At 42.5% G+C, this 22,434-nt stretch overlaps 2 protein-coding genes across 4 annotated transcripts in view; one reads left to right on the top strand and one right to left on the bottom strand.

Annotated features, from left to right (window-relative positions):
* Positions 1-14,219: 14,219 nt before the first annotated feature.
* Positions 14,220-17,939, bottom strand: orai1b (ORAI calcium release-activated calcium modulator 1b). Of its 2 annotated transcripts, none has more exons than XM_041886091.2 (2): positions 17,863-17,939; positions 14,220-15,517 (listed from the first exon to the last, which is right to left on the bottom strand). In XM_041886091.2, the coding sequence occupies exons 1-2, from the start codon at positions 17,893-17,895 to the stop codon at positions 14,957-14,959; spliced, it is 594 nt and encodes a 197-aa protein (XP_041742025.1). In that variant the 5' UTR covers positions 17,896-17,939; the 3' UTR covers positions 14,220-14,956. The 2 variants fall into 2 exon arrangements, with proteins under 2 accessions (XP_041742025.1, XP_041742024.1); XM_041886090.2 differs by lacking the exon at positions 17,863-17,939 and adding an exon at positions 15,833-16,268.
* The window catches only part of LOC121573792 (lysine-specific demethylase 2B), a 46,798-nt gene continuing 41,074 nt past the window's right edge, over positions 16,711-22,434 (top strand). Inside the window, exons 1-6 of one of the 2 annotated variants that reach the window (XM_041886089.2) lie at positions 16,711-17,068; positions 17,676-17,820; positions 18,746-18,824; positions 18,977-19,023; positions 19,478-19,656; positions 19,746-19,852. In XM_041886089.2, the coding sequence (XP_041742023.1) occupies positions 17,036-17,068; positions 17,676-17,820; positions 18,746-18,824; positions 18,977-19,023; positions 19,478-19,656; positions 19,746-19,852 (590 nt within the window). In that variant the 5' untranslated portion in view covers positions 16,711-17,035. The remainder of the gene's footprint in view (positions 17,069-17,675; positions 17,821-18,745; positions 18,825-18,976; positions 19,024-19,477; positions 19,657-19,745; positions 19,853-22,434) is intronic. The other variant, XM_041886088.2, reaches the window with a different exon arrangement.

Raw genomic sequence — 22,434 nt, 5'->3', positions numbered from 1 at the left:
TTGGTGGATGCCAGGTGCAGAAACAGGCTAGAGAGGCCCAAATATATAAAATAACTCATAATGTCTCTTATGCAGAGGCTGCAAGGCAGATTGGTGGAACTATTAGGCAGAATGATGGAGATAATAGGGTTACTCCTGGAATAAGTGGACCTACTGTAGGAAATGTTGCTTTTGTTGGTCCAGACACAGATACGAGACCTACTCAGACATCTTGCTCTCACAGATGTATAGTTTCAAAGGACACCTTAATAGTTAATCAGATTGACATTATAGCCTTCATTGGAAAGGTTATAAACCTGACTGCGTTTGTGGAAAGAAGAACTGCCAAGTTGAAGATCATTGTGGAAGCAGCACCAGAGTTTTTAGGAGTAACAGATGTTACTGTCGCCATGATTGTTGATATGTTGACTCCTAATAATACTAATGATGGAATGTCTCAGTATGATGATAATTAGAGTTATGGTTTTTGTTATCGTTCAGTGGAATGCCAGAAGCTTTATTGCTAACGGTCAGGAGTTTAAGAAATATGTAATAGATTTAGAGATCAAACCTGATGTGATATGTGTTCAAGAAACATGGCTTAGACCACATCTTGATTTTATTATTCCTGGTTATTGTTCAATCAGATCTGATAGATCAATTGGTGGTTGTGCTACGTTCATAAGAGGTATTGTATATCGTAATATAACTGTCCCATCTGAATATGAATGTGTGATGGTGAAAATCTACAGTGCAGGTAGCAATATTAAGTTACACAATTTTTGCAACCCTTGTCGTCAACTGTCTGTAGCGATGTTTGATGAAATATCAGGAGACTTGGGCTCTAGAGAGATATGGTGCGACAACTTTAATGAACGTAATAGTTTATGGGGAAGCACACATACAGATGCTAATGGTACTATTGTGGAAGATATGATGGAAACAAGAGCATTAGTATGTCTTAACGATGGATGTGGTACAAGAGTTGATGTTTTTAGAGGGGTTACATCCTGCCTGGACCTCACAATGGCTTCTAACTCTATTGCATCTATGTATGAATGTAATGTAATGAATGATTCTACTGTTGGAAGTGATCATTTCCCGATTTCGTGTACCATGAACTTTGATGTTACTATTCCAGATAGGGTTACCATTCAGAAGATGGTGCTTTCATAAAGCAGACTGGGAAAAGTCTGGTGATCATTGCTTAAAGTCTGTTGGACAGTTGTCTTTAGAGAGGATGGTTGATGTAAACTCAGCAAAAAAAGAAATGTCCTTTCACTGTCAACTGCAAACTTAACATGTGTAAATATTTGTATGAACATAACAAGATTCAACAACTGAGACATAAACTGAACAAGTTCCACAGACATGTGACTAACAGAAATTGAATAATGTGTCCCTGAACAAAGGGGGGGTCAAAATCAAAAGTAACAGTCAATATCTGGTGTGGCCACCAGCTGCATTAAGTACTGCAGTGCATCTCCTCCTCATGGACTGCACCAGATTTGCCAGTTCTTGCTGTGAGATGTTACCCCACTCTTCCACCAAGGCACCTGCAAGTTCCCGGACATTTCTGGGGGGAATGGCCCTAGCCCTCACCCTCCGATCCAACAGGTCCCAGACGTGCTCAATGGGATTGAGATCCGGGCTCTTCGCTGGCCATGGCAGAACACTGACATTCCTGTCTTGCAGGAAATCCCGCACAGAACGAGCAGTATGGCTGGTGGCATTGTCATGCTGGAGGGTCATGTCAGGATGAGACTGCAGGAAGGGTACCACATGAGGGAGGAGGATGTCTTCCCTGTAACGCACAGCGTTGAGATTGCCTGCAATGACAACAAGCTCAGTCCGATGATGCTGTGACACACCGCCCCAGACCATGACGGACCCTCCACCTCCAAATAATCGATCCCGCTCCAGAGTACAGGCCTCGGTGTAACGCTCATTCCTTCGACGATAAACGCGAATCCGACCATCACCCCTGGTGAGACAAAACCGCGACTCGTCAGTGAAGAGCACTTTTTGCCAGTCCTGTCTGGTCCAGCGACTGTGGGTTTGTGCCCATAGGCGACGTTGTTGCCGGTGATGTCTGGTGAGGACCTGCCTTACAACAGGCCTACAAGCCCTCAGTCCAGCCTCTCTCAGCCTATTGCGGACAGTCTGAGCACTGATGGAGGGATTGTGTGTTCCTGGTGTAACTGTAACTGTAACTGTACCTGTCCCGTATGTGTGATTTTTGGACGTACCGATCCTGTGCAGGTGTTCTGCCACTGCAAGGACGATCAGCTGTCCGTCCTGTCTCCCTGTAGCGCTGTCTTCGGCATCTCACAGTACGGACATTGCAATTTATTGCCCTGGCCACATCTGCAGTCCTCATGCCTCCTTGCAGCATGCCTAAGGCATGTTCACGCAGATGAGCAGGGACCCTGGGCATCTTTTTTTGGGTGTTTTTCAGAGTCAGTAGAAAGGCCTCTTTAGTGTCCTAAGTTTTCATAACTGTGACCTTAATTGCCTACCGTCTGTAAGCTGTTAGTGTCTTAACGACCGTTCCACAGGTGCATGTTCATTAATTGTTTATGGTTCATTGAACAAGCATGGGAAACAGTGTTTAAACCCTTTACAATGAAGATCTGTGAAGTTATTTGGATTTTTCCCGAATTACCTTTGAAAGACAGGGTCCTGAAAAAGGGACGTTTCTTTTTTTGCTGAATTTATGTGCTGCCTCTGTGACCTCTGATTTTGAGTGCTGCGAATTTATATGTACCAATGAGAGAAGTGGGTGAGAAAGGAAGATGGTTCCTTGGTGGACTGAAGAGTGCACTGCGGCTATTCAATAAATAAATAGGGCTTACAGAGTGTTGCGTAGGAATATGACTCCTGAGAATCTTGTTGATTTCCAAAGGAAGAGAGCTTTAGTACATAGGGTCATTAAGTCTTTCAAGATAAATGCATGGAGACAGTTCTGCTCTACAATAGGCAGAGGTACTGAGCTGGGGGATGTATGGTCTATGTTGAAGAAGATGACTGGAAGAAGCAAGTCCACTCGAATTCCAGTTTTGGTTGTGGGTCAAAAAATGTCAAAAGATTGTCATATTTCCTGGAACATAGAGGTTTATTGAGTCAAAGTGGATTCTGTAAAGGTAGATTACTTGGGTGAGCAATGAAGTTGAAAAAACTCTGGTCATGAAAGAAGTAATGGCTACTGTCTTTTTTTGACATTGAAAAGGCTTATGACTATGTGGAGAGAAGGCCTACTGATTAAGATGGAAAGACTTGGTATTGTTGGGAGATTATATAACTGGGTTTTGAAACGTAAGTGAGGGAGGCCCCACTCTCTCGCTTTCCCAGATGTTTAGTTCATTTCATTCCGATCTCCTTTGCATTATTGTAGCCTTTCTCTGTAGCCTGTCAACTATGTGTCTGTCTATCCCTGTTCTCTCCTCTCTGCACAGGCCATACAAACACTTCACACCACATGGCTGTTCCCACTCTAATCTGGTTGTCCCTGCGCGCACGACCCACGTGGAGTTCCAGGTCTCTGGCAGCCTCTGGAACTGCCGTTCTGTGGCCAACAAGGCAGAGTTCATCTCAGCCTATGCTACCCTCCAGTCCCTCGACTTCTTGGCGCTGACGGAAACATAGATTACCACAGAAAACACTGCTACTCCTACTGCTCTTTCCTCATCTAACCATGTGTTCTCGCATACCCCGAGAGCATTTGGTCGGCGCGGCGGTGGCACAGGAATCCTCATCTCTCCAAAGTGGACATTCTCTTTTTTTCCCTGACCCATCTGTATATCTCCTCATTTGAATTCCATGCTGTCACAGTCACTAGCCCATTCAAGCTTAACATCCTTGTCATTTATCGCCCTCCAGGTTCCCTTGGAGAGTTCATCAATGAGCTTGACGCCTTGATAAGTTCCTTTCCTGAGGATGGCTCACCCCTCACAGTTCTGGGTGACTTTAACCTCCCTACGTCTGCCTTTGACTCATTTCTCTCTGCCTCCTTCTTTCCACTCCTTTCCTCTTTTGACCTCACCCTCTCACCGTCCCACCCTACTCACAAGGCAGGCAATATGCTTGACCTCATCTTTACTAGATGCTGTTCTTCTACTAATCTCACTGCAACTCCCCTCCAAGTCTCCGACCACTACATTGTATCCTTTTCTCTCTCGCTCTCCTCCAACACTACTCACTCTGCCCCTACTCAGATGGTAATGTGCCGTCGCAACCTTCGCTCTCTCTCTCCCGCTACTCTCTCCTCTTCCATCCTATCATCTCTTCCCTCTGCTAAATCCTTCTCCCTCCGATCTCCTGATTCGGCCTCCTCAGCCCTCCTCTCCTCCCTTTCTGCATCTTTTGACTCTCTATGTCCCCTATCCTCCCGGCCGGCTCGGTCCTCCCCTCCTGCTCCGTGGCTTGATGACTCATTGCGAGCTCACAGAAGAGGGCTCCGGGCAGCCGAGCGGAAATGGAGGAAAACTAGACTCCCTGCGGACCTGTCATCTTTTCACTCCCTCCTCTCTACATTCTCTTCCTCTGTTTCCGCTGCTAAAGCCACTTTCTACCACTCTAAATTTCAAGCCTCTGCCTCTAACCCTAGGAAGCTCTTTGCCACCTTCTCCTCCCTGCTGAATCCTCCTCCTCCTCCCCCTCCCTCCTCCCCCTCTGTTGATGACTTCGTCAACCATTTTGAAAAGAAGGTTGACGACATCCGATCCTCATTTATTAAGTCAAATGACACCGCTGGTCCTGCTCACACTGCCCTACCCTATTCTTTGACTTCTTTCTCCCCTCTCTCTCCAGATGAAATCTTGCGACTTGTGACGGCCGGCCGCCCAACAACCTGCCCGCTTGACCCTATCCCCTCCTCTCTTCTCCAGACCATTTCCGGAGACCTTCTCCCTTACCTCACCTCGCTCATCAACTCATCCTTGACCGCTGGCCATGTCCCTTCTGTCTTCAAGAGAGCGAGAGTTGCACCCTTCCTCAAAAAACCTACACTCGATCCCTCCGAGGTCAACAACTACAGACCAGTATCCCTTCTTTCTTTTCTCTCCAAAACTCTTGAGCGTGCCGTCTCTAGCCAACTCTCCTGCTATCTCTCTCAGAATGACCTTCTTGATCCAAACCAGTCAGGTTTCAAGACTGGTCATTCAACTGAGACTGCTCTTCTCTGTGTCACGGAGGCTCTCCGCACTGCTAAAACAAACTCTCTCTCCTCTGCTCTTATCCTTCTAGACCTATCCGCTGCCTTTGATACTGTGAACCATCAGATCCTCCTCTCCACCCTCTCCGAGTTGGGCATCTCCGGCGCTGCTCACTCTTGGATTGCGTCCTACCTGACAGGTCGCTCCTACCAGGTGGCATGGCGAGAATCTGTCTCCGCACCACGTGCTCTCACCACTGGTGTCCCCAGGGCTCAGTTCTAGGCCCTCTCCTATTCTCTCTATACACCAAGTCACTTGGCTGTGTCATATCCTCACATGGTCTCTCCTATCATTGCTACGCAGACAACACACAATTAATTTTCTCCTTTCCCCCTTCTGATAACCAGGTGGCGAATTGCATCTCTGCATGTCTGGCAGACATATCAGTGTGGATGTCGGATCACCACCTCAAGCTGAACCTCGGCAAGACGGAGCTGCTCTTCCTCCCTGGGAAGGACTGCCCGCTCCATGATCTCGCCATCACGGTTGACAACTCCGTTGTGTCCTCCTCCCAGAGTGCAAAGAGCCTTGGCGTGACCCTGGACAACACCCTGTCGTTCTCTGCTAACATCAAAGCGGTGACCCGATCCTGCAGGTTCATGCTCTACAACATTCGCAGAGTACGACCCTACCTTACACAGAAAGTGGCACAGGTCCTAATCCAGGCACTTGTCATCTCCCGTCTGGATTACTGCAACTCGCTGTTGGCTGGGCTCCCTGCCTGTGCCATTAAACCCCTACAATTTATCCAGAACGCCGCAGCCCGTCTGGTGTTCGACCTTCCCAAGTTCTCTCATGTCACCCCGCTCCTCCGCACACTCCACTGGCTTCCAGTTGAGGCTCGCATCTACTACAAGACCATGGTGCTTGCCTACGGAGCTGTGAGGGGAACGGCACCTCCTTACCTTCAGGCTCTGATCAGACCCTACACCCAAACGAGGGCACTACGTTCATCCACCTCTGGCCTGCTAGCTCCCCTACCTCTACAGAAGCACAGTTCCCGCTCAGCCCAGTCAAACCTATTTGCTGCTCTGGCACCCCAATGGTGGAACAAGCTCCCCCACGACGCCAGGACAGCGGAGTCACTGACCACCTTCCGGAGACACTTGAAACCCTACCTCTTTAAGGAATACCTGGAATAGTATAAAGTAATCCTTCTACCCCCCATAAAAAAAAGAAGAAAAAAAGTGGTTGTCCCACTTGCTATCACAAGTTGAATGCAATTTGTAAGTCGCTCTGGATAAGATCGTCTGCTAAATTATGTAAATGTAAATGTTTTGGCCTTATTTAATCACCCTTTTCAAGTTAAAATAGGATCCATTTTATCTGATGCCTTTGGAGTTGACAATGGTATTCCTCAAGGCAGTGCTATTAGTCCTATTTTGTTCAACAATATGATTAACGGTGTGTTTTCGAATGTACACTACCGTTCAAAAGTTTGGGGTCACTTAAAAATGTCCTTGTTTTCAAAAGAAAATACATTTTTTGTCCATTAAAATAACATCAAATTGATCAGAAATACAGTGTAGACATTGTTAATGTTGTAAATGGCTATTGTAGCTGGAAACGGCTGATCTTTTAATGGAATATCTACATAGGCGTACAGAGGCCCATTATCAGCAACCATCAGTCCTGTGTTCCAATGGCACGTTGTGTTTGCTAATCCAAGTTTATCATTTTAAAAGGCTAATTGATCATTAGAAAACCCTTTTGCAATTATGTAGCACAGCTGAAAACTGTTGTGCTGATTTAAAGAAGCAATAAAATACAATAAAACTGGCCTTCTTGAGACTAGTTGAGTATCTGAAGCATCAGCAATTGTGGGCTCGATTACAGGCTCAAAATGGACAGAAACAAATAACTTTCTTCTGAAACTTGTCAGTCTATTCTTGTTCTGAGAAATGAAGGCTATTCCATGTGAGAAATTGCCAAGAAACTGAAGATCTCGTACAACGCTGTGTACTACTCCCTTCACAGAACAGTGCAAACTGGCTCTAACCAGAATAGAAAGAGGAGTGGGAGGCCTCGGTGCACAACTGAGCAAGACAAATACATTAGTGTCTAGTTTGAGAAACAGACACATCACAGGTCAAAAAATGTGCTTTTCTTTCGAAAACAAGGACATTTCTAAGTGACCCCAAACTTATGAACGGTAGTGTAGGTAGGGGTATTGGGGTTTCCATATATGCTGATGATGGAGCTATTTGGAAGAGGGGAATGAATGTCTCTCGTGATCAAATCTATTCAACAATCTATAGTGGATGTTGAAAGATGGTCGATTGACTGGGGTTTTAAATTGTCAGTGGCAAAGTCTTGTATGTTCTTTTCAAGGGAGAAAGTTGCTGATAATATACAGTTTCTGTTTGGACAGCCTATGGGGAGGGTTTCTACGTACAAATATTTGGGTCTATGGTTCAATGAGCGATATACATGGAAAGATCGTCAAATGTTGAAACAAAGTGTAAGAAGGTGGTGAATCTTATGCGCTCGGTCTCTAGTGAATGGGGTGCTGACAGACAATCGATGATGGATATTTATAGAGCTCTGATCAGGACGACAATTCATTACGGGTGTATAGTTTATGGAACAGCAGTGAAGACTTGGCTTCAGAAGCTGGACAGAATCCAGTATATAGCTTTAAGGATATACATTGGTGCATTTAAATCAACATCTGTATGTGCCTTACTAGTGGAGGCAAGTGAGATACCTTTGGATATACGGCGTAAAAAATGGTCATTTGCTTATTGGGTTAGGTTGAAAAGCTGTGAGGTTGAGCATCCCACTGCTACTGTTCTAGATGACTGTTGGGAATATACTAGTAGACAAGGCAGTGGTTTTGGTTGGACAGTTGGAAAGCTTGCTGATGAGAGTGGTTTGAGGGAGTTAGAGGTTGGCCCTTCTGTGGTGATAGAGGATGTTCCTCCATGGTTACTCCCAGATCCTGTTGTTGATCTAACCTTGGTAGAGAAAAGGAAAGATTGGTTAGAAGTCGGTGATATAGGGAAACTGGTTGACAATTACATTGGTAGAAGATGCTTTTTTACCGCTTTTCACAGATGGATCCAAGGACCCAGATAGTGGGCGCACAGGAGCAGACGTTTACGTTCCTGAATTTGATGTGCAGATATGTAGAAGACTAACAGATGGACTGTCAGTATACTCAGTTGAACTTTTGGCGATAATAGTTGCCCTCCAGTGGGTGGAGGACGTACAACCTGTTAGAATTATAGTATGCTCAGAGTCTGTCTGTATTGAATAGTTTATCATCTGGTAAATCTAATAGTAGTGACCTGCTATTGGAAGTAGTAATGTTATTATGGAGAATTGAGAGAATGGGTGTAGTAGTGAGATTCTGCTGGGTCCCAGCACATTCGGGTGTGGAAGGGAATGAAATTGTAGACCAGTTAGCCAAAAGAGCTTTGAAACTAGATATCATTTATACTAATGTTCCACTGGGTAGAGGTGACGCCAAATGTAAGATCAGAGCCATTTTGATAGATGTGTGGCTGAAGAGATGGGACTCTGAGCACAAGGGCCGGCATTTATATGCCCTCCAAACAAAGGTAGGTGGACCAAGATTCAAAGGTCAGATTAGGAAGGAAGAGGTGGTGTTTGCTCGATTGCACTTAGGACATTGTACATTGAACTCATCATTACATCTGGTTGGCAAGCATGTGAATGGTTTGTGTCTGGAGTGTATGGTTGATGAAACGGTGGAGCATGTGTTGTTAAATTGTTGTAAGTATGTTGAAGAGAGGGAAAGATTGAAGTGTAGGGTGGTCTATTAGAAGTTAGTAGGGGTCTTTTTTTATTTTCTCAGAAGTACTGAGTTAGGTAGGAGGATTTAGAAACGAACCCCCCGTGGGTTCGTTTCCCACGGGGGGCCAGAATGAAAAACAAAAAAACAAAAAAAACATGTATGCATTCACTAACTGTAAGTCGCTCTGGATAAGAGTGTCTGCTAAATGACTAAAATGTCAATGTAAATGTTGTAAACCGTGATTGACCACACACTCCAGCACAGTAGGTGGCGGCATGCACATTTAACGTTGGTTTGCGGACCGCCATTATATCATAGAAGCAGCAGCAGCAGCACTCCAGGAACAGTGTTACCTACCCCTGGCTTAGGTTGTTGACAACATGTAAACTATATTTTGTCTCCAATGTTTATTGAAAGCATAAATACATTTACACAATGAGCACTTCTCTCAAATACATCATTACAGTTGTTGGTTAAATAGCTAGCAAATGTTTGCCATAATACCATTAACATGAAATCCGTCAAAACGCCTCAAAACAAGTCATGGTATCAAGAATAAGATTCAACTAGCTGAAACGAGTCACTTGCTTACAATTCCCCACATGGCAGTTTCTTGTCATTGTTGGTAGCTATCTGGCCATCCAGAATCACAACAACTCATGGACTTCTGCCCCATTTAAGCGTGCATGTTGTTTTCGTGATGTCAGCTAATCCATCTATACCTCAGTGGTTGCCACTCATCATGATTCATGTCTATTTTTACCACCTAGCTAGATATCTTGACCTAATGTCAAATTTTACTTCGCTTTTAAAGTTAAGACAACTAAAAGGAGTTGTTCGCTTGGACACATATGAGGTACAATTTGTATTAATGTTTTTTTAGCTGTAAAAGTGATGTATAATATAAACAGGTCATTAGCTAGCTAGCCAGGTAACATTAACCAGCAAGTTGGCACATGAATCAGCTATTTCTTTCTTATTTTGTTTATGTTTTGCTTGTCATTTGAGCAGTCATTGTAAACAATCAATGTAGATACAGCTTCAAAATATAAACTATTTTCAACTACTTGTACAATGAACACACTACATACACCCACACACATATAACATGCGTACACATGCATACTGACGCAACTCACACTTTCACACTCACCACAAACACTGCTGCTACAGCTCAGTCTATTATCTATCCTATTGCCTAGTCACTTTACCCCTACCTATATGTGCATAGCTACTTCAATTATATGTATATAGTCATGTTATTTTTTTTTTGTCGTTATTCATTGTTTATTGTTATTGGTTTATTCAGATCCCAATTTGCATTTGCCAAAGCAGCAGCAATTCTTTCTGGGTCCACAAAAAAACACAAAACATGACAAGTAACATAACACTGATCGACAACGACAGTCACACAAATGTAAAATACAACGATATACAAACAATAAAAATATATAAAAAAGTTTGTTAGTGTGTCTGTGTGGCCGTGAATTTGTTTTTGACTTGAGGACTGTGAAGAGACCCATGATGGCATGTCTTGTGGGGTATGTATGCGTGTCTGAGCTGAATGTTATTTGATTACGCAGACAATCTGGAATTTTCATTACAGTAATACTTCTCATAACTAGAAGAGAAGCAGTTACTCTATCGTCAACCCTCAACCAGGATAGACTGGCATGCATGTTGTTGATGTTAGCTCTGTATGTGCAGTTAAGGGCAAGGCCTGCTGTTCTGTTTTGAGCCAGCTGCAGCTTTGCTAGTTCTTTCTTTGCTGCACTTGACCATATTACCGGACAGTAATCAAGATGGGACAAGACCATAGCCTGAACAAGTCGAACAGTTGATTTTTGTGTCAAAAACGCAGAACATCTTTTTATAACAGACATACCCCTCCCCATCTTCACAACAACTTTGTAAATATGACTTGACCATGATAATTGACCATCCAATGTTATACCTAGGAGTTTAGCTTCCTCAACTTGCTCAATGGTCACACCCTTTTATGCACAACTCTAGTTGAGGTTTAGGTCTTAGAGAATGTTTTGAACCAAATACAATGCTTTTAGTTTTAGATGTATTTAAGACCAGTTTATTATTAATCACCCATTCTGATACTGACTAACTTCTTGTTTAGGATTTCAGTGAGCTCACTGGCTTTGGTTGCTGACATGTACACTGTGGAATCATCAGTATACATAGTCATTCTAGCTTTGTGTAAGACCAGTGGCAAATCATTTAGAAATAGAGAAGAGTACTGGCCCAAGGCAATTGCCCTGAGGGACATAGCACTGTATGTCGGATGTTAGAGAAGCTTCCATTGAAGAACACTGGGTTCTATTGGATAAATAACTCTCCAACCATGTGATGGCAGGTGATGTAAAGCCATAGCAAATGAGTTCCTACAATTACAATTTAAGATCAATAACATTAAAGGCTGCACTGAAATCTAACAATACAGAGCCAACTATCATCTTATTATGCATTTATTCCTCATGCCACTATTTCTATTTGATATTTTTTATCTTTAACTCTGCATTGTTGGAAAAGGACCAGTAAGTAAGCATTTCACTGTTAGTCTACACCTGTTGTTTACGAAGCATGTGACAAATAAAATGTGATTTGATTGATTTGATCCATAGCTAACAGTTAGCTCTAGAGTGGTTACTACATTTCCACAGCATCCCCCAAACCAAGAGGTGGGGCTGCATTTGGGCTGTAAAACTAACTCAGGATTGTAATTTTAAGGATGTGAACTTTTTCAAACAATGTACATTTTGCTTTCAGCCATGCCTCATCTGAAGAAAACTCGAAAAGTGGAGCCCCTGGCAAAATTAGGGGACAGAAAGCCACAGAAGTGTGGACTGCGACACTGTTTATTCAGTCAATGGAGATGAATACACAAGGGATTAGCTAGACAGCAAGAAGCATGGTACTACTGTTGCATGACATAGCCTAGATTTTGCACACATCATTTATCTTGAGGTATTAGGCCTAGGCTTAAAGGCGCTACATGGTCAACCCGATATCTGCATTGGCCGTGCAGCATTTAGGGTGATATGGCCTCTGCAGAAGTCAGGGCATTCATACTTCTTGCGCTTCAGTGCAGAGCTGTTGTGAAGGAAGTTGTCAAGGAAGTGAGTTTGTATAAATACTAGACCTCCCGCCCCCACCTACCATCAAACAATCATGTCAATGCGGAGCTATACGGAGCCCTCTGCATTGCTACAAAATTTGCGCTGCGCATGGCGATGCGGTACAGAGCTCAATTTGGCCACTGCATGCCTCGGCAATTGAGTCACACCATCCATACCGCGCCTCCGACCACATTTTCGGATCAAGCATAAATTGGCTTTTACTGCGTCACCATTTAGACCCATTGGGCCGTGACTGGTTCTCTCCATTTTTTTTGTTAATCTTTCAACAGGTACTAAGAATGTAGCTATAGGGCCTACACTTTTTTCCTTTCCCACTATACTGTATATGAGGGAGAATGGCTGAAGGACAAACATCACTGACAGGGCATGTTTCGTCTAGGTAGCGGCATTATACATGGAAGACTGTCTCATGACTGTCACAACGGGTGCGTTCAAGACAAGAAAGTTGATTTCCAGTGTGTAAGTGGATGGGTGAGGTAGACGAAGTAATTGTAGCCTACATTTGACAATATGGCTGTAATTCAATGAAACACTGAAAGAAAGAAATACTGCACACTGCATAATGTTACTAATGTGGCAACAGCGATTAGTTAATAAAACATGTATTTGGTGAAACAAAGTAAATGAATTCGGTTTGGATTTGGGCGTAAACTATAACAGTATGTCGGCTTTTGAGATTGGCTTCAACACAAATTAGGGAATGAAGGAAAATAACGATGTGAAGGCAACTGGAAGTATGGGAAGAAGAATGGCCATGGGAAGTTATTTTACCTGGACAAAGGTCAGCTTTATGAGGGCTTCTGGGTGGACGGAGTGGCCAAATGTGGAACCGTGTCAGACTTTGGAAGAGAAGAGGCAACGACAATATACACAACTCCTAAGGTACATACGTTGTCTTTTGAAGCATTTAAAGAAGTTTGTCTTTACTGGGTGTTGCAGGTGTGGTGCTGAGCCTGCTTTAAATGCTTGTGTGAATAGCAGACCATGGTTCAAATACTATTTCAAATATCTCAATTACTTTCACATACATTTCAAAGTATTCCGATATTTCTTTGAAAAGACAAGTAGTTGAATATTGGAATGTATTTGGAAAGTATTGGCAGGTATTTGAAAATACTCAAATACACTTCCATGCATTTAATCCAGGTATTTGAATATAGTATTTGAAAATACTTTCAAATAGTAGGCTATTTATAGGAAATTATTTGAAAATACTTTACAATTACTTCCAAAATAAGTAGTTGCTTCGGGCCACATTATTTGAAAATACAGAAATACACAGAAAATAAGTATTTAAATAACAAATAATAGAATACACATGTATTTGAACCCAGGTCTGGTGATTATCAATTCACTGTATGGTGAGGTGGCCCACTTTTCTCTGCTTAAGGTACATCTGTTGGATGTGAGATCAGTTTTAATGGAAACAGTCAACATACCACAGTGAATAGGACATACCAAAGCAGGACCACCCTAAAGTGCTCCATCTCTGGACACCATGCAGTGAAATGCCATCATTTAACAAATAAAGAGAGCACAACATCATGAGTAAGATCATAGTACCTTTACTTCTCTGAAACAGGACCACTGAACATGATCAGACTTGAAATGAGGTCACAGCGCCATCTGTCTATCATGCCCCAGTGGCAACTTGAGGTATTACAAAAATGTATCCTAGAAGCAAAACAAAAAGCAAATGGTTACATGGTTTTTAAGGCTGTGCCTATGACCAAACTTTTCTATATTTACCAAGACCCACCAACTCAGTGTACAAATAAGTCACAGAGGGTGCACTTTTGACAGGAAATGAAAGCAACAGATAACACCTTCACGAAGATAACACCTTTATGGAATACCTGGAATAGTATAAAGTAATCCTCCTTCCCCCACCCCCCATAAAAAAAGAAAGCAGTTGTCCCACTGGCTATCATAAGTTGAATGCACCAATTTGTAAGTCACTCTGGATAAGAGCGTCTGCTAAACAATGTAAATGTAATTGAATTGTGTTGAGAAAGAATGTGCAGTTCATCTCTATATTCACTGTTTAAGCAGCAGTGAAAATAACTTCAGCATGTTTAAGCTTTTCTATGTCACAAAAACATTGTTCAGACAATAATCATTGTACAAAATGTTTATTTCAATACCACAGTTTACTACTATGTAAGCTACTTGTAGAGTTTATGCAGTAACATTTGGACTAAAAATAACTTAAGCAGGCTGATTACATTTAATATCACAAATATTAACTGTAAAAAGAAAAAATCTGAACATTAGGTTGAATACGGAACATATTCACCTCTTACAGAAGTAATGCTGCGTTCAAGACAACTCGGAACTCAGACTTTTCCGGCTTGGAAACTTGTAGAAAAATGAGGCCCGGGTTTCCCACTTCGAAAATTTTAACTCGGAGGTTCAGAGTTTCCGAGTTGTCTTGAAAGCTCCATAAGACATTCAGTGGTGCTCATAACAATAAGGCAAGACCCCTTGCCCCAATACAGATATTATGTTAATGAGCCCTCTTTAGCCTCATGCACTATTACCTGCAAGGTAAATGGAATTTAAAAAACTGTCTGCAATACAATACTCCAAGTGCCAGTTAAGACGGTGTTGTTTTTTTCTGTTACATGTGTACATGCGTTAAGTGGCATAGTTTTACAGTTATATGTAAGTAACACTGACTTGATTCCTTCTTTTAAAAATCATGTTGAAATGTGACCATTTGAAACAGTGAGTAGCACAACACTTTCATACAAATTATGAGCAGATTATGTACAGTGTTTTAATAGAAAATGTCAAACTAATGACAAAGGTATTGGCATGGTAGAGATATCTATCTTGTCAGTGGTCAGTCTTCAGGGGAATTGAGAGCTGGGGGATTGCATGAGGGACTCCCCTCTGCCATCCAGCTCATTCTGCAGCCTGGTCAGGTTGGATAGCTCCTCCAGCTCCTGGAACTGCCGGTCTGTCTTGTGGCTGACAAGGGAACGGTAGAAATGTACAGCAAAGACTATAAATATCAGGCCAAAAGGCACCATGATGGAGGTGGATGTGATGGCAGCAGCCACACCTGCAGATATGGTCCCATTGTTGGGGTTGTGGTTCTTAGGCCTAATGGGTAGAAATTTGACCCAGCAGAGGAGTACAACCTCAGCCAGGAAGAGCAGGGTGCCAATGACTGTAGAGAAGGCCCAGGCCAGCTCTATGTGGTGGTGCATTCTCTCATGTGGAGACTCCTTCACCGAGTTGAGGTTGTGAACGTTGCTGACTGCCTCGATGTTAGGCAGGATGCAGGTACTAACCATCAGGGCAAAAAGGTGAACGGCCACCAACACAGTTGTGCAGGCACTGAAGGCAATGAGGAGACCAGGTGGGTAAGGATAGGTTGTGTCCAACTGAACCTCCACCATTGCTACCTAGAGAGGAGAAAGGGGTAATATCATTATGAAATGTATCAAAGAGAAAATTAGCATACAAGACAGACTGGAACTAGAGATATATAAAGGGGGAAAAAACGTGCTGTCAAAATTCCATCCATACATGATCTTTCCAAATGATGCAAAACTGCGACGCAAAACTGCAATGCAAAACTTGGGGGTGCAAAGAATCTATACAACATGAGATGAATATACAAGGATTCTGCTTTTGGATGATGCCTAGCCGTCATCCTGCTATGGAAAGCAAAGACTTGCCTCTGCTGCAATGCATCTTTGGGCGAGTTTATTCCTTACCATAGCGAACCCAGACAGTAGAGCAGACGTTCGACTGGAAGCCTTCAGTTTTGCTCGACTCAAGTAAAGCTTCCTCCAAGACAGTGCTTGCAATGAATGTTCGTTCAGACTCATTGTGCCGCTGAAATTGAATAGACTGAACAGGCGTTGTTTGATTCGTATGTGGCTGTTTAATAATAACGATAGGCGTTAGCTAGCCAGCGATAACATCCTCGGTGTCCAAAGAAATTGATGTAGAAATTGGCAGCAGTTACGATACTTTCCATCGATTGTCGCTAGCGCGATGTTGACATTAAATAATGACAATAAACTACTGTAAGCATAATGCTGTTTAAACTTTATACCGTCTACGTCTTACGCACCGCCTCTGAACCGAACACCTACACCCTGTCGTTTCGCTCGAGCTGGCTGCACCCATAAGCCATTGCGGCAAAGCTTAATAAACTACGAACAAGTCTGCCTATCCATAATAATAAGTGAGTTGGATCATAAAAAAAAAATCACTTAAGTTTCACATGGTAATTAGTTACCCAGAAACTATATTTCTAGTGCATACAATAATTTGATTACTGTCATTAGTCAGTCATGCAGGGCCACTCGTGGAAAATCGAACCTGGCTATCTGAAACGTATGCCAGTGAAGAATGCGATGAAACAGTGCCAGTTATCCTTGCAAATTATTTATAATAATTTGAACGACAGTGGATGATTATAACGAAGCCACTCGCATGACACGTTGATACAAATGTCTCGCTACTAACTAACAAATTGCAATAATCAATTGAATTATTTTAGACAATGTTCCCACTGCCCATTGTGCCCAATAGCGTACATGCATGCAATATATCCATATTGAGGGATCTAAACTAGAGCTAGCATGTATGCGGACTCCAAGCAGCTTTTGTTGTGCATGAAATTGCAGGTATATGACAGACCGTGAAATAGTCAGAGAAAGAAATGTAATAGTATTTGTTTGTTATACATTCAGAACTATTTTCATAGTTGACGTGAAGAATAAGTATTGTGGGAGATGACGCATGACGTTGTCCAACAATGTTTTGATTCTATCGGTGACGTTATCCAGCACAAAACAAATATGGTTACCACTTACTTGAGTCGAAACGCAGTGATAATTAGTTTGAATGTGATTATTATCATTTTTAAATGAAGGGCTAAACAGATACACTAGGCAAGGGCTCAGATCATGGAAGCGGGTGCAGATTCTGGACGCAAGCTGGTGTGTAGCATTATTACCCTATTCTAGCATAGCTAGCCTAGCTTTTAACTGGACTAGCTAGCTAGGTTAGCTGAGATATCAGTGGTAGCATAGCTTGTTAGCATTTCAGTGACCCTCAGATCAGAAGACGTCCTATGTTAAGTTAAAATATTGACAAACGTCAGCTTTATGTAGTCACTTAGGCTATATTTTACTTGGTAAATGATAGACGTCATTATTCACAAGCCCACTCACTGCGCAACGTTGTTGTTATTGTTGTGCATCTTAGTACGTTATGTTAATGTTTATCCTGGACATAGCGATTAATTGACGTTATTAACTAGCATTGTTTAATCATCTGTAAAGGTGTTTGCAGCTGAAGGCCAATCTACAACCAAAAATACAGCATGGCCACGTGCACCACTGTTTTATTGTGATCTCTCTCTAGCCTACATAAGATAATGTACTGCCTGGCCTACGCTATTTCTAATTTGAAACGACCGCCCTTATTCAAAGCTATACTTACATGTTCTTTACATACTCTAGTATTTTGAGAACATTATTGGTAAGATATGATAAATAATATTGACTGATACTTTTATAACATGTATTTTCATTCCTCTACTAGCGCTCCATCTGCCGGACAATGTACGACGAAAATGAGGACTTCTCTGACGTTGAAGAAATTGCAAATGTCAGGGGTTTTAATCTGGAGGAGAAACTTGTTAGCAATTCGTACAACACACATTTCGTTCAGTTGATGGACGGCAAAGGTAAAAAAAATAAAAAATGTTTAATTCATAATGTTAGCCTACCACACTCACTGCCCCCCCATCATGCAGACTCATCACTGGTGTGCAGGTGCATACTGGACATGCTTAAAGGCCCAGCGCAGTCAAAAACGTGATATTCCTGTGTTTTTTTTATATATATTTCCACACTGAGGTTGGAATAATACTGTGAAAATGATGATAATGCCAATTTAGTGTAAGAGCTGTTTGAAAACACCACCTGAAATTTCAGCCTGTTTTGGTGGGATGGCGTTTTGGCCTGCCTAGTGACATCACCAGGTGGTAAATTAGTTCATAGACCAATAAGAAAGAGCATTCCAAACCTCTCTGCCAATAACAGCTAGTTTTCCTGTTTTCCCCTCCCCACTCAGACCACTCCCAGACAGTCCTAGCAAAATGATTGCTTGAGAAATTGGTCTTTGCTAAGAAGCTACTGTATTTTTGTTTCTTTTTTAGCATTTTAATTGAAAACAATCACAGCAAGGTACTTAATTGTTACCCAGAAATGATTTGATATTGAGATAAAAACGTTTGCATTGGGCCTTTAAAATGTTCTTCCTTTTCATCCATTGCATTCACACACATTAGAGGAGAAGTTCCCATTGGTTAATTTGTTTTTGTGCAGGATGTCCTCACAAATCTATGGCTGTGTTTAGACAGGCAGCCCAATTCTGATATTTTTTCCAGTCATTGGTCTTTTGACCAATCACAACAGATCTTTTCACTGCAGATCTTTTTCAGAGCTGATCTAATTGGTCAAAAGACCAATTAGTGGGGAAAAAAGACCAGAATTGGGCTGCCTGTCTAAACGCAGCCATTGAGACGCACACAAATTGCACTCTGCTGTACCACGTGCAATATTGAAGTTATAATGGCCCATTGAACACCTACATTTTTTTCTTCTCAGATTTCACTTATGAGTATGTTCAGAGAGAGGCACTTCAGACCCCTCTTATTTTCAAAGCCAAAGATGGACTGGGGCTCAGGTGAGAGATGAGTACAATATGAAGACGTGTGAACAATCCAATCCTATTTAGCCTATTAAATGTTCTTGTTTGCCTTGGTTAAATATTAGTCTTTGTGGAATGGTTTGAAGTTAATATGCTTATGTTGACTTTATTCTTTAAAAAAAATACAGAATGCCAGACCCGGAGTTCACCGTCAGTGAGATTAAAGGTTTGGTTGGTAAGTTTATCTTTGAAATATTAGGCATGATACATATTCCTTTCACTGCATAAATACTTATCTTAGACTCATAATTTAGTTTGGACAGCAGTGCCCACACTGTACTCAACAATACCCTGCATTAGTTGATGAATTAAAAGCATGCTACCGGAAAAGGTGTCAAGTCAAAAAGTGTGTGGGTGTTGATGGAAACATTTTTATAAGCCTGGAATGCAGGGTTCTTTCACTTATGGAACAAACATTAGATGACTCACTTTACCAAGATAAATTCCAGACATTTGTAGTGCAGACACAATACATATAGGCCTATTCATCTAGATTATAGAAAGTCAGACTGACACCAGTTACAGTTAAATGCAACTTTTTACTTAGGCAAAATGACCTCTAATAAGATCTCTCATGTCACATGGTAGTGTTCAGGTTTACAGTAAGACTGCTGTGTTTGTGTTTGCAGGTAGCCGTCGTGCCGTTGACGTGATGGACGTGAGCACTCAGAAAGGCTCTGAGATGAGCATGGCTCAGTTTGTCCGCTACTACGAGACGCCTGAGGAGGAGCGGGACAAACTCTTCAATGTTATCAGCCTGGAGTTCAGCCACACCAAACTGGAGAACCTCGTCAAGAGGCCCACTGTGGTGAGATGGCGGCGCCAGTTTTTAATTCATTTATCCATTATGATGAGGGCAAATTTGATAGTGAATGCCAACTGTCAACTCTCTTATAGGTGGATCTAGTGGACTGGGTGGACAACATGTGGCCCCTTAAACTGAAACAAAGACAAACTGAAGCCACTAATGTCATCTCAGAGATGAAGTACCCCAAAGTACAGAAGTAAGTAATTTGTCTTTTAGAAATTCCGTTAGTTATTGCATGGTATTTCCCATGCAATGTCAAAGTTTCTTTAGATTTTTTATCTAGTGTTTCTTTTGATGTGTTGACCTGTTACGAAAATGTAGTTGATTGTACATAACAGGAAAACACTGAAGCACAGGCCACATTTTTAAAAAAAAAGCTGTCGGAAAATTGCTGCTTTGCAGGGAGGAAATATTAGCCTACCCCTCCTGTTTCCAGTCCCTTAGCCCTCCCTGTTTTACTCCGCTGCTGTCGTTCACTTCCTCTGATGGTTCTAGATGGTTGCTAGGCAGCAGGGCTCTTTCATGGTTCTTCACAGGATGCAGAAGTGACTGCATGGCTCCTCCTCAGCCAATCAGCTGCCAGCATTATGACATAGGGGGCACTCCAGAGCCAATTGTGCCCTCCCTTTCACCCTCACTCTTCCCCTCTCTCTATCTTGCTCTCTCTTTCTAGCTCTCTCTTTCACTCTAATATTCTCTCTCTCCTTCTCCCAGTCTCCCACTCCTCTCTCTTTTTTACTAAATGGTGCAGGGCAGAAATAAAAGCCGGAGCAGTTCTCTCCTGTCCGGTCGGTGACCAGCGCATGGGGGTGGGGGGCGGGGGGGGTCCTGAGTGAACCGGCTCAGAGAGAGAGGAATAGCTATCGGGTACGTCTCTGTCTTTTATTGGGAAAAGCTGTTCAGATTGAGAGATGTCGGGAGTACTCTACCATGTCATTTTACTTTGATTTATTTACACCCTCTTTAATGGAGACGCTCAAGGGCTGGTGTGATTGATCGTAAGTGGTGTGTTGTAGGGGGATGTTGGGTTTCTATAGCCCAGGGTCTGCTCACTCTCTATCCAGAGGAGAGCTGCATAGAGGAAACTGCAGTGCAATAGGCTGGGGATCTGTGTGTGTGATTCTGTGAGTGTCTCACAGGTTCAGCAGATGGGCCCTCAGTGAAGTCTGTAAACCATACAGTATTATGTGTCTTGACATGTTCTGTTGAGTGTAGGTGATATGTGTGTCTATATGGATGAGGTGACCTTCTCCCTCTGAGTGGGAGCATTTATAATGTGCTTATACTGGCAGTTTCCACCATTACCTCAGTCAAGGTCATACTCCGGTCTCCAGCCCATGTGAACCCTCTCCTCCGGTGTCTCTGTGGGAAGGTGCAGATACACTGCTGTGGGATGGATGACAAGCCTGTATCTGTCTGACTGGCCTCATACTGTAGGAGCCAACCGGGGCTAGATAACTATAACTTAGCCATAGACTTATGTAGTGGCCTCCTGTAGCTCAGTTGGTAGAGCATGGCGCTTGCAACGCCAGGGTTATGGGTTCGTTTCCCACGGGGGGCCAGTATGAAAAATGTATGCACTCACTAACTGTAAGTCGCTCTGGATAAGAGCATCTGCTAAATGACTAAAATGTAACTAGACCAAATCGAATTATATGTATGGACAAAATTAGCCGCGTTGACAGGATGGGAAGTGGTCTGTATTTTATGGGTTAAGAGCGTTGTGCCAGTAACCGAAAGGTCGCTGGTTCTAATCCCCGAGCCGACTAGGTGAAAAATCTGTCGATGTGCCCTTAAGCAAGGCACTTAACCCTAATTGCTCCTGTAAGTCGCTCTGGATAAGAGCGTCTGCTAAATGACTAAAATGTAAATGTAAATGAGCTCCTGCGACTGACTGGATCAGAGGAGGCAAACAAGCTTGTATTGATCAGCTGCCTGATGTTATTGAGACTTCCTGGCAGACTCATGTTGCCAAGAGAGGTTATTTCCCATACAACAGGACCAGGGTTTGTGTTGATCAGTGTCGGGTATAGAATTAGTATATGGTTTATTCATTACTCATGTGTTGGCTGACCAATGACTTGAAGAGTGGAATTTCTACCCTGTCATATCCACAGTAGAAGGCTTTGGATTAGAAGTATCACAGCCTTTTTACTAGGGCTGTGACGATACCAGTATCACCATTTTTTCCATGACAAAAATGAAAACACGAAGCAGACAAACTCTAAAATATTGTGTTCTATAGCTTGGAGAAAAAAAGTGACTCTGGATGACAACATAATGATGTTGTTTCCAACATTAGGGCTGTTTTCCTAAAGAAGTTAAATCCGCTTAGTGTTTTGTTTCCTTGCCCCGGTACTAACGAGTATCGTGATACTGGTATCGTCCCGGCCATACTTTTTATTTGGCAGTTTTTATCTATCAAACACTCAGTGTGTGGTATGCACTTGTAGCTAGCAATAATATTAGCTGATTTCAATCTGAGAAACCTTGAGAGTAGACTGACTGTGCTGGCTGCAAAATGATACCAGGAGAACAGATGCACCATTTTACAGTAGCCTACATACAAATCAAACCACCTAACAAAAATCATGACTGCGGCTCTAACAATAATGTGCCTTGTAATGATAGTATGGCCGGGACAATACAAGTATTGTGATACTCGTTAGTATCGTGGCAAGGAAACAAAACACTAAGCGGATTTAACTTCTTTAGGAAAACAGCCTTAATGTTGGAAACAAACATCATTATGTTGTCATCCAGAGTCACATTCTTTTA

This window comes from Coregonus clupeaformis, chromosome 9 (assembly GCF_020615455.1).
Source record: "Coregonus clupeaformis isolate EN_2021a chromosome 9, ASM2061545v1, whole genome shotgun sequence".
Lineage (NCBI taxonomy): Eukaryota > Metazoa > Chordata > Actinopteri > Salmoniformes > Salmonidae > Coregonus > Coregonus clupeaformis.
Note: the sequence above shows the minus strand (reverse complement) of the source record. Positions and strands in the feature narration are given on the sequence as shown.